Genomic DNA, 12,334 nt, shown 5'->3' on the forward strand with positions numbered 1-12,334 from the left:
TAGTTTTGACATCTTAGAAGGAACTAGGAGTATCAATACTTTGGCAATAAAGCTAAGAGGGAGGCAACAAAGGAATAAAGCTACAGCGAGGCAGAAAAGAATGGGAGACCACCTTTTGGAGGCACTAATAATTTACAAAAGCTTACAGCATGTGTTTGACTAAAAACTTAAAAATGCCCACACACAAACTAATGGCTAGACCTGTGTTAATTTTCCTCCGCTTCCTTGTTTATCCTACAGCCTTGATTATTTTCAGTGCTAAAATAAATGAAGCTGAAAAACACAGAAGTCCTGTGTGCACAATTTTTGGGGGGTGTTCACTGAAAACTCATGTTTTATAACATATGCAAGGATGTTTGACTCTTCCTGTTAAAACACTGATTAGTGTTTATGTAAGCAGGATGTCCAGCTTGTTCTCTCCATTTACTAAGGGTCAGGAAACATCATTGCCAGGAGAAGAAAGAAGAAAAATTAAAAATGTATTTCTCACCTATGTTTTACTTTTCTTGTTGTGGTTGTTGAGTGTTACAAAAGAGCTTCAGAACTGTATTGCTGCAGATTTTAAATAGCTTAAAGTTTGTTCAGCACCCTTTAACAATATTATTGTTAATATAGACAATATATATTGTTAATAAAGACACTGGCAAAAAGGAAATTTCTCAGGAATAACCGCTACCATTTTTGGATTGTTATTCTTTAGTCTTAAGCAGGCAACTGAAGTAACAGAAAGCAGAAACAGCACAAAAATTGGTTAGTCATTTATAATTTCAATTTTAAGTGCCTATATGCTGTTATGTTTTCACTATGGTCACCTCTAGGAATGGAAACAAAAAATGGCACTCTACTCCCTTACAAGACTGCCTTTAACAGCCAACAGGCCAGCACGTCATTTCAATACCCAAGTTGTTTGTGAATATTTTCAGGAATATGAAAGACATGGTTGTCCCATTGCCATGTGGCTTTAAGTTTCTAAATGAGGAATCATGAAAGCCACTGGGACCAATACTGTCTCATAAAATTGAATTTACGTTGGTACAAACAAATACGTTATTAATGTACAACATCTGATCCACTCAATTAGTACAAGATGGAAATCTCTATCTTGAGGTGAAGCTGAAATAGCTTTCTATCTCTTCGAGTTTGTGTAGTTTTACTGTAGCTGATTTATCGTGAAACAACTCAGTTACAGCACTTTCACATAAGTATACATTTATACATTTTTACATGCAAATATTACCATACCAAGCATAGGCAATCTAGCTTTCTAAGGAAAATTACATCTTTTTTCTCTTAAGAGAAGTTATACTTAAATTATTTGCAGTTCTGTAGTAAAAAATCATCATTTTAGAAGTGTTGTTTATTCTTGCTTCCTCCATACTAGCATTAGTTGTTTCTACCATAGTAGTGTTCTTGTGGATAGTCCTTATTAGCAAGTGATCGGCATGGTAAGGATCTAAAGGATTTACAATCTTGAAAGAGCACTACAGACGAAATAGAAGTGCCCCTGGATGGACCTTTGCATTTTAAAGAATATGGAAATATCAGTCATATATTACCCCACTCACTTTTCCTATCAGAAAGAGTGCTTGGGGTTTTTTTGTTTGTTTGTTTCTCATTCCTGTAGTGACAATGCTTTTGCCTTCCATACTTTCACCCTAACAAATAAATACTGAATATATAACTGTATATATTTCTGATGCTAAATCACATAAGAGATGTGGATTATCTTTTCACCGTTTGACAACACTCCATTACTTTTTATTTCATACCAATAAAGGCACCAGAGCACTGCTGTGATTGTCTTTCAGACTACACAGGAACACCTATTTTTCTACCTGTGTTTTCATCCAAAGATGCGATAACTTAAAAACAAATATATATATACACACACACACACACACATATATATGTATATATATACACATAAATTAGTGCTTAGCATTCAAGCTGAGCATTTTTGTTGTCTTTCTTTCCCAGCCAAGGCTGCTTAAGAAAATGACATTATCATACGCATTAGTAGAATTAAATAGAAATCAGTTTTCCTTAATCACATATTTTCTCACAATTTCCAAAACATTGCTCTTCAGTATAAGAACAAACTTGAAGCTTTCACAGCTTCAAATTCTCTGAGCTTCAGTGCACCAGGCTCTGTTAGGCAAGCTCCAGACTTACACCTGACTTTAGTCTGGTCCAAGGCTTTAACCACTGGATTGCTGGCTATCCTTAAGTGTTGCTTTGCATCACTGGCATGTGTCAAAAGTCTGGCTAAAATTAGTCATGATGTCACTCTAAAAATTAAGAACCTAAGCGACTAATTCTCCTTATAAAGCCACTAACTGCTTTGTTTTCTTTTAGATAAAGATTGTGTTATTTGAACACCAAGAAGATCTTTTATCTTCAGCTCAAACTGGAAGTTACTTCCAACTTCATTAAGATATCTACTGTCTTCTGCTAGCCAGTACTACTTCAATTGTTCTTGTTTGCATTTGCTTGATAAAGTTCAATGATATATTTGGTGAAACATTAGACAGTGATTTTACTCTGTTTTTTAAAGCAAAAAAAGTAGGAGCAGACATCATACAATGAAAAGTCTATTACACACCTTTCTCTCCTTTACCCAGGGTAATATCAATGCTGGAAAAAGGCTCTGGGGTGAAATTTGCTTTTAATTACTTTGCCCAAGATACTATCTCCTTCCCTGACAAATGGGTCTTGCAGTGAATGAGATGAACAGAGGACCACCTGGGTCAGTCCACACCTCCCATATATGCAATTGCCAGTAAATACTATTTTTCCACCATTCTGTCTTTCTGCTTCTTTCATTCTTCCTCCTCTTCTGCAGTTGTCAAAGGCTGCTTAGAATGATAATGACCAACAGAAAGAAGAAGGTAGTGAATGCTGAGAGGGAGGCCTGCCAATTTGCTCCCTTAGGATTTTTTTTTTTTTAATTTTTTTTTTTTTTTTTTTTATTTCCTTTCTCCCTTCCTATGGCTTTTCATTTTCAGTTACAGTAGACAGCAGAATCAGTTGGATGCTAAACATAATAGAAGAAATTATACAACCAATACACACCTGAAAATCCACTGCCAAAACAAACAAATAAATAAATAAATTCATAATAAATGTGACTAAACAGCGTTGAAAAAGGAATAGCATACAAGAATCTCAGGCCACTATGACATCTGGGCACAGTGACTAAGGAACAAGAGCAGAACAACAGACACTAGTACTAAATGAATTTTTAGCAACTTCATATAGAACTTGGCGTGTACAACAATGCATTTCCCTTTCATGTGGTGCTATGAAAAAAATGATATACTCAGATCTTTGGGACATAAAATACAGTAATAAGGAGATGGTTCAAGAGAAAGGTTTAGTCATTTTCCACTGTTTGTCTATTGTGAATTTACTCCTGACAAAAATTTACTTTCAACAGATAACAAGTTTATAGGAAAAGAAAGCAAAGCAAAGTACTCACAGTTTTGGCTTGGCAAGCACAGGTGGTGGCTCCTTTGCAGGTGAAAGCAGGACAGCTGGAGATGAGTTGGGTTTATCACCATTTGGTTTGCTGTTAATCATTCCATTTACTCCATGATTGGGATGGATACCATTTGTTTTTTCCTCAGATGAACTGAGATCTAATTGAAGGGCTGTCACTCCAGATCTCAATTCAGTGTTATTTGTTTGGTGGGTCTCTATGTGTTTCTTAGGAGAAAGCTCAAGGGAGCTAAATTCAGCTGCAGGAAGTGGTGGGAAATGGTGGAAATCATCACTGCTGGATTTTCTAGTCAGTGACTCATGACTAGAGTTTTCTGAGTTAGCTAAAAGAAATCAGAAAGAATACCTCTAACATTTCATGATTTAAGTAGATGGTACAGACATGCTGCACACTGAGCTTGTTAAAAGTGACATCACTTTGCTTTTGTGGAGATACTTTTCTAGAACTGTTGATAATTTATCCTGAATTAGATGTGTGACTGGCTATTCATTTTTGGACTTCCTGAATAAGGAACCTTCTAGATACTTTGCAATCCGTTCTGTAAATTCACTTGCTAACTGAGATGGCCGATGGAGCTGAAACAGCATTCCCTCTTCCTGGAGTGTCAGCATCATTTAAAAACAAGGTATTTAAAAACTGTAAAGGATGTATTTATAGATAGCACATTGACAATGGCAGTTGGGTAAGCGCAGTCTGTATGTAAACATACTACAAAACTAAACATAACATGAACAAATTTCTGTGTTTTACAAAAGGCATATGCCACCTTCGGTAACAGAATTCCATCTGTTTTTGTTTTGCCTTTGCTGCCATCTAGTCCCAGAAGCCTAACGTTTAAACATCTGCCAAGCTCATAGCAGGCACTTTTAAAATGTATTTTACATGAATAAAAATACTAAGCTAGGAAGTGAGTCAACATAAAAATTCAGTTTGAACAATCTGAGGCTGACAGTATGACTTATAAATACTCACATAAACACCGTCAGGTAGCTTTCTCTCCCATTTTACAGCAATGTAAGTTAGAAAGAGGTATCAGATTGCTCTTGGCCGATAGCATGAATGAATAGTGGCACTAGGGAAAGTTTTCATCTTTGTAATCACTTGACTCAAATGATTTCTGCTATCTGAACAGCAAGTCTTGGACAGAAAAGTAAAACCAGTTTTATGCATTTACACAAGGTTTCCATTTATGTGCTGGAGTTATTATATGGCATTTTCTTTCTATCATTTATTTATTTATTAATTAATCATCAGTCTTACTGGCAATATGTCAGATGCTTGACTAACACCTTTTGTTTGCTGTCCTCTAAAGAAAAGCAGTGCTGAGATGATGCTTCACTCTTTCAGTAGTTCAACTTTTGAAATAGACCTCTAGGGATCAATCTCATGCTACCTGAGAACAAATAAAATCATTTATCCATCCCCCATCCAACTGCTACTTTCATATATTCATATTGTATCAGTCAGTGTTGCGGGAATATTCAGACTGTGAGATGAAGGTCTGAAAAAGGGACCCCTGTATTATGGCAGGTTTTTTTTCTACAAATGAAGTAGACATCACGGATAAATTAATGATCAAAGACCCATGATTAAAACCTCCTCTTTCCTTTTCTCACATACCTGAGCAGACGGTTAGTTGTGCACTGCTTGTTACTGAACCATATTCATTTGTTGCTGTGCATGTGAAAAGTCCTGAATCTTCAGGAAAAGTTTCTGCAATTACAAGGGTACATATCTCTTCTGGAAATAAACAGAAAAATAAACCACATCATAAACTGCTTATGGAACCACGTAATGTTTTGCATTGCATGTGAGAAGAACACCATGAAGTGCTCTTTAGCCAAATGCTGGGCTTTCAAAGGACATTGTATGTCACTGTATGTAAAAATGAGTAAATCTACCAATCTAGGTATTCAAAAAGAAACTGTCTTGAAAAATAATTTGCAATTACTGATCTGCAAATTATCTTACACATGGAATATTTTTTTAATGCAGAACACGTACCAAGTCATACAAATCAATTTAATGGTTTCTATATACAATTAGGACTTGTAAGCTCTTCTTGAATCTACCTACCTAAATAATGCCAGTAGTATAAGTCATTGCTTCTTTACCTTATTTTTTTTTATTTATTGAAACAGTTCAGATCAAATCCCATTCCCAGTAAAGCCAGAAATTATTTTGTCATCACTTCCAACTGAATATTCTATGTAAACTGACCAGAATTAAAAACTCTGCATGCACAAGGAATGCCCCTTAGAGTTTGAAAGGATGGCTTTCATTTCTGCATAGGGGGGAGGGATGGATACATAGAAAATATAGGACAAAAGAGTATCCTCCGAAATTCTTCAGAATTCTGAGACACAGACATATTCTGGAGCTGTTGAAGATACACCATCATCTCATATATGCTTCCTGTCTTGATTATACCAGAGCTTGTTTCAGAAAACTTCCACAGAAGCTGGACCATTCATATTTCAGGTTGAGTCTCAAGGTAATGTTTTCTAAACTCATTCCATACTCTTATTATGAACATATTTAATTATCTACATACTAAACTTCCAGATTCTTCAGAGAAGTCACTTCATTTTATCTTTAATTCTAAGTGTATGCCAACCTTAAAGAGGCTCACAGTGTAGCTAAGCTGAACAATCTTAGAATTTTCACGACATGCCTACCTAACTTTAATCTTGGATGCTGTTAAGTCATGTTTAGTTAATTAAACACAACTTTCTTTTGATTAAGCTCATTTTCCAGTCCCAAAACCAATCACAGAAAAGCTCTTGATTAAAAACATGTTTCAAAGTTTAACAGAACTCTATTTCATTTAGAAAAGTAAAAGGAAAAAAAGTATTTCAAGGACATTCATGTAGGATCCCAGATATTATAAAAAAAAAAAAGAAAAATAATCAGTGGAATACAGTTAATAAACACAAACTGAAAAGTGCAGTAAAATGCTTCAAACTCCATTAATTTTCAGATGAAAATTATTCTGTATGAGATGTTCAGTAAGCCTAGCCTCATTTCTTTTAGGTTAAACAATGAAAATATTTTCTAGCTTTTTTTGTTCTTGATTTTTTCTTCTTCTTTTTTTTTTTCCTCTTTTTCCTAGTTGTCACTGTGGATGGGCAAACCAGTGTCTCATTTAGAAAGTTAACAAAAGAATTATGGATTATTTCCAGTTATAAATGACAATGTATCCAAGAACTTAGTGTACTGGAAATGGACTAAAAATGAATGACTAACTAAAGACTTGGCACAGAGCTCATATTTCAGACAGCAGAACACGGTGGGTTTTTTTGTTGTTTTTTCTTGGCAACACAAATCAGTCATTCTGTGTAGCTGTAAGAGGCACGTCTGCTAATACTGTAGCACACTGGATCTTATCTGACCTAGATGAAGATTAAATGACTCATGAAAGCTCTTATCAGGAAAGTAATGAGTAACACAAGCTTGTTTTTGAACTACTGAGATCAGCTTTTTTTAGCCTTAGTGTGTCCTAAGCAGTTTAAGCACACGTGCACACTCCTGGATTGAAATGGCTCTGGGGATGCAATCTGATACAGGCAGCCTTCTAGTTTCCTGTTTAATGAACAACAGAATTCTGAAAGCTGGGTGAAAGAAAATCATTTTCACCATGCTCAAAACTGCTATTTGAACGGGGGCAAAGGTAATACAAAATATAACACCCAGTGGAATTTCCATTTTTCCACACAGCATAGCTAATTCACTGTTCTTTCAGTTTTGCAAGTATGATCACACGAGATGAGCAGATCTTTACTCTTCAGTAATAAAAGAATTCTAATGAATTAAACTGTGACATGGCTTGTTTACTGAAGCAGTATACTGGAAAACTTTGCAAGGTAAACTGCAGCAATATCTGCAAGAGAAAATGACATTAAATTTGTAATGAAAATAATGGAAGCTTAAAACTCAGTCTACCTAACTGGATGTGCAAGCTAAAACATATTTTCTGCTCAATCAATCATGAGAAAACCAACTAAAACAAAAGCATTATTAAAATCAAAACCAAAAAACAAACAAACAAACAAAAAACCCAAAGAAAATAAAAGGAGAGAGAACTAATTAAAAGGGAGATTGCGCTAAAAGCATGTGGGAGCCACACAACAGCATTTTCTTTAGTCATTTTGCTATCATGCCCAAATCAAGAATTGCTGACCTTCTGGGTCATTACAAAAAGGCTTATCATTGTGGAAAAGGTAGAAATAAAATACTGGTTTGACATAAGAATTCTGTAGCGTTATATGGATACATAATGCTCAGTGTATTTTTCTAGTTTTAGATTCTGATTTATATAATTAGTTTTCTTTCTGTTACTGTTCTAAGTAGCATCTGATGATCTGAAGATGTCTGTTCTCCTTCCCGGTAATCGTCAACTGACAAATAATTTCATCACAAAACTGGGTTCCAGAAAGCAGCCCTGAAATGCTGTTCTCAGGGCCTTAAAACATATTTAACACTTGACTAAATGAATACAAAAGCGCTCTGTGCACTGAGACATGTAAAATGTTTAGACATGCAAGCACTCGACTATTTTGTCAGTTGCTTAGAAGGATTACATTTTACAGAGTAATCCTTTAATGGTTCATGATTCTGTTAAGAAGAATATTCTTTGCTAAGACTGAACTTCACGGCTTTCATCAGTGGTGATGTATTCACTTCAGAATAATTCTATGTCTCATGTTAAAAGTAGAGTATTTCTTACAGCTGCATCTTCACCTCCACATGTGATTCTTAGCTTCCTATGTTGTAAGGCACATAACAGTCCTGAGAAACAAGCAGGCTTCCTTGCTTCATAGCCCTGTGGCCAAGTGGCCAGGCCCAGCCTGCAGTGCTCCCAGCACGCAGCATGGACTGCATAGCTATGAGCCAAGAATGCTGCCAGTGCTGAAACCGGGACACATGAGGTGCTGACTCCAGTTATGGGAAATAATTGGATGCTCTGAATTGATGCACTGGCTGAACACTGTGAACAGCAAAAGCAGTGAGAGAGATATTCAGACTGTAGTTGTGGTTCCTTTGTTCTCTAAACTATGCAAGGATTGCACACGTACACTGACCTACTGAAGCTTCCGTGTACTGAATTTCATCAGCTATCAGAAAGCTCATTTTCCTGGGGGAAGGAGTTCTGAAATTGAGGTGAGGGGTCTGGAGCACAAGCCTTGTGAGGAGCAGCTGAGGGAGCTGGGATTGTTTAGTCTGGAGAAGAGGAGGTTCAGGGGAGACCTCATTGTACTCTACAGCTTCCTGAAGGGAGGTTTTAATGAGGACAGGTTTGGCCTCTTCTCCCAGGCAACAAACAGGACCTGAAGAAGTGGCCAAGAGATGTTCCAGAGGAAGTTTAGATTAGACCCAAGGAAAAACTTTTTCTCTCATAGAGTGGCCAGGCACTGGAATGGCTGCCCAGGGAGATAGTGGATTTGCTGTCTCTGGCAGTGTTCAAGAGGCATCTGGATGAAAGCTAGGAATAACTTGTGGTAGCAATGGTAATGGCAGGACATTTGGACTAGATGATCTGGTCTTTCCAACCTTGTGATTCTATGATTCTGTTTACATATATTTTGAGTTTCAAACACTGTGTAAGAATGAAAGCGGGATTTCTAAGAGAGTGAGTTACTAGAGGTGGAACTTTGGGATGCAGCAGCAAGACAGGGAAAAAGAAAGAACAATCCATGAGAAATGATGACTGTCTTTTGAGATGCTTTTGGTGAGCAAATCAGGAATTGTGTCTCAGAAAAATGAAAACAAACAAAAAACACCAAGTATATGTGGCAATTCCCTGGCAATTTAAGAAAAATTACTTCATATAGTTTTCTTCTCACATGCCATCAGACCATTGTTTTAAATGTAATTCAATACAGTTTGCGGCTGACTCCAGACAGCTGAGTAATGGTCAAAATATCAACAGCTGGCAAATGATTCCATAGGATATTTCATTCTCAGGCAGCCAGTTCTTTGGAGGATTCAATCAGTATGAAGTCAAAATGTCGAAGAAAGAAGTACAGAGCAGGTAATGAGACAAACTGTGATGCTGGCTTTAAGTAATCTGACTAACTATTAATTCATAAGGCAGTCTGCAGGGATTTGTGATGCAAACTGATTTCTGTCTAGACAGAAAGAAGAGTGTAAAATACATTAAGGTAGATAGAATGTACAAAAAAAAAAAATAAAAAAAATCCACCCTTAAAAACTCCAAAAACCCATAGCATAGAAAACCCTCTTGCTTCCTAATTCCTTATTTGTGAGAGTTCATGGAAAAATTATCTTTTAAATCATTAAAACTGACCTAAGAAAGGATAACCAATGTTTTTTAACATTGTATTTAGTGACATCTGGACTTCAGTTCACAACTAATGATGTTGCACTACAACTTGTTATAATTTATGCAAAATTATACAAAAGATGTGCAATCTCTCAAAATTATAGGCATGTTGATCCCTCTACTTAGTCTTGCATACATCCTCACCATCTGTACAAAGCAGTAGTGTGTTTGCTTATGAGAAATTTCCTCTACTGATATTATTTCGTCTTGTTTCTTTGAACACAAATTGCATCATAAACAAGTATTGTACCAGCAGGAAAACCTACTATGTTTCTGAAACCCAACCAACCCTGCTGCAAAAATTTCAAGACTCTTGATGACATCCTAAACAATAGTATAACTTACTACTAATATTATACTCAACACGCTGGCTTGTCATTTACATCAGAAAGAATCATTTTGCCCAAGTTTTTTTAATTTGCATCCCCTTTGCATGCAGAATTGACTTCTACACAAATAAGCTGACAAGTGTGCTGTTAATTTTAATGGAATGTAAGCCACTGAACAGTATTTGGTGGGGCTTACTAGGAACTATCAACACACACAAAAAAGGGAAGTTTACTTGTGAGCACTTAGCTCAATAAATCCAGGGAAAACAAAATACCGAACTGAAATCCATACATTTTAGATAGCTGAAAGTTGCTTGTATGCGACAGGACTTAACACTATGGGTTATCCTCTCCCAGAGTCTGCAAGATAGGCACCATTCAGCAAAATCAACATGACAGTGTATGAAAGAGCTAGGAAGCTTATGATCTTTTTTGTAGTCCAAATTCCACCTTCTATTCTGTTTCAGTTAGTTGTTATTATTATTACCTGTATGAGCTATCATGAACATTCTCACTTGTTTCACAATAATCAGAAATCTTGCAACTAACAGTACTGAGAATTACTTTGATGACCATAAAAAATATTCTATTAAGAGACAAAATATACAATTTCACTTGTACTCAACTATCCACACAAAAGAATTTGAACCTATTGTCTGAGGCAAACATCTGCTTGTAATCTCCACTAGTTAACACTGCATTCCTACTCTAAAATACTTAGGTCATCCAGCACTCCACACATGTGTGAAAAGGATTGTGGATAAAGAAAAATTACCAAAATTAGCTAATGTTATTGATATGTAACAAAATAGTTTCAAAAGAGACATTTAATAAAATGCATAAGATATGCTAGTATATTGTAGACTTCATGCAAGCTTTTGCATAAAGTTGAAATCCTTTCAGATATCATGTTAAAGGAGGGTGTGAAGTCAGTCCAAATGATTTTGTAGAGAAGTTCCTAGTATTAACAATGAGCTAGGTAAACCAGGTGCTAGGTTTGTAGCATCAGTAGATTAAATGTAGAAAAGTGGATCCCAGAGATGCTGCTACCTGAACCAAAAATAATTTTATCAGTGAAGGAGAAAATAATTAACCCCATTTCTTTATTTATTAAATTTAAAAAATAGCTTATTTGGGAGGTGAATTTCATGATATATATTACGGCAGAATGTTCCAAGAATGATACAGAATTGAACATGCAGCAACACAAATCTATTCTTTTCATTACTGTTCATATCCAAATGCTTGATACGATATTGAAACTCTCTTACAAGAATTTTGTACTGAAACTTACAACTTTTAACCTTCAATTTTGAGTTAAGACTATATCTACCAACAGACCATGACTGTTAACATTAAGACATGTTTTAATTCCTGATGATAAGTTAATTTGATTTTCTTGCAGTCTTTCCATCACGTCTTACATTTCAAGTGTCCATCAAATCAAATCATTCTTTCACACGTACTTTGGGTATCAGCTGTTAATACAGGTGGTGATAGAACACAGTTCATACCACTAACTGTCAGAATAGACTGTGCGTGTGTGCACATGCATGTGCCAATCATAAAATAAAATCAGGTGCTTCAAGGAAATAATTTTGTGAAACAGTGAGAAAATCAGTGAATAACTGAGAAAATTTTTTCTGCTCTTTCACTCTTTTCCTTTCCATGAATGCTTTCAGAAAGCCACATTTCTTCTAGGATTAACCCTTCACTGCTTTTCCTTAGTCCATACCCTCAACAGCAGCACTGCTAATTTACAAACATCATTTCTTAGTCTTTTCCCTGTGCACTCAGGACTGTCAGTGCAACTCCTCAAAGTTCAAAACATGCACATATAGCTAATGTCCTTCAGAACAAAGACACTCTTTGGGAATATCCACATCCAAAATATTTTTTCAGTTTTATCTTTCTACTCTGTTATTAAATCTCTCTCTAAATCCATGCATATTTGAGTACAACCAGACACCCTCTTAAGTAAAGTGCTGTAGTGAGACTACACCACTTCTCTACTTCTACCTATTGATTGACTTAGGAATACTAACACAAATATGAAGCATTCTCAGTCGTTTAGCATCTCTACTTATTTTTCAAGAAACCACAACAGCATGTAAATGCAAAGAAAGCAGTCAGAGAAAACCCGTAATTGGAAGAACACTTTTT

General features: G+C 35.9%; 1 protein-coding gene across 2 annotated transcripts in view; it reads right to left on the minus strand.

Annotated features, from left to right (window-relative positions):
• The window catches only part of PALLD (palladin, cytoskeletal associated protein), a 172,422-nt gene that overhangs the window by 98,311 nt on the left and 61,777 nt on the right, over positions 1 to 12,334 (minus strand). For both annotated transcript variants that reach the window (XM_072334084.1, XM_072334081.1), the window contains 2 exons: positions 5,120 to 5,239; positions 3,479 to 3,821 (listed from right to left, as the gene is read on the minus strand). In XM_072334084.1, coding sequence (XP_072190185.1) covers positions 3,479 to 3,821; positions 5,120 to 5,239 — 463 coding nt within the window. The remainder of the gene's footprint in view (positions 1 to 3,478; positions 3,822 to 5,119; positions 5,240 to 12,334) is intronic.

This window comes from Excalfactoria chinensis, chromosome 4 (assembly GCF_039878825.1).
Source record: "Excalfactoria chinensis isolate bCotChi1 chromosome 4, bCotChi1.hap2, whole genome shotgun sequence".
Classification (NCBI taxonomy): Eukaryota; Metazoa; Chordata; class Aves; order Galliformes; family Phasianidae; genus Excalfactoria; species Excalfactoria chinensis.